General features: G+C 77.5%; 1 protein-coding gene across 1 annotated transcript in view; it reads right to left on the bottom strand.

The window, feature by feature from the left end:
* Positions 1-8: 8 nt before the first annotated feature.
* LOC121344887 (gastric inhibitory polypeptide receptor-like) overlaps positions 9-200 on the bottom strand; it is a gene marked incomplete at its 3' end in the record, with an annotated part of 9304 nt that continues 9112 nt past the window's right edge. Inside the window, exon 4 of the mRNA XM_041421212.1 lies at positions 9-132. Within this exon, the coding sequence (XP_041277146.1) occupies positions 9-132 (124 nt within the window). The remainder of the gene's footprint in view (positions 133-200) is intronic.

Raw genomic sequence — 200 nt, 5'->3', positions numbered from 1 at the left:
GGGCAGGCAGCGCCGCCCGGGGCTGGCGAGCAGCAGCCGCAGCAGGAACAGCCCCTCGGCCGTGGCCCACGCGTAGTTGGCACCCACGCAGTACTGGGCCAGGCTCTGCGCCACGCGGCACGCGGGGCCCGCCTGCGCCACACGGCTGTCCCCTCCCTGTCCCCTCCCCACCCCCTGTCCCCTCCCCACCCCCTGTCCCC

This window comes from Onychostruthus taczanowskii, unplaced genomic scaffold (genome assembly GCF_017590055.1).
Source record: "Onychostruthus taczanowskii isolate IOZ18803 unplaced genomic scaffold, ASM1759005v1 scaffold690, whole genome shotgun sequence".
In the NCBI taxonomy this organism is placed as follows: domain Eukaryota; kingdom Metazoa; phylum Chordata; class Aves; order Passeriformes; family Passeridae; genus Onychostruthus; species Onychostruthus taczanowskii.
The sequence above is the reverse complement of the archived record's forward strand: the minus strand, read 5'-3'. Positions and strand labels throughout refer to the sequence as shown.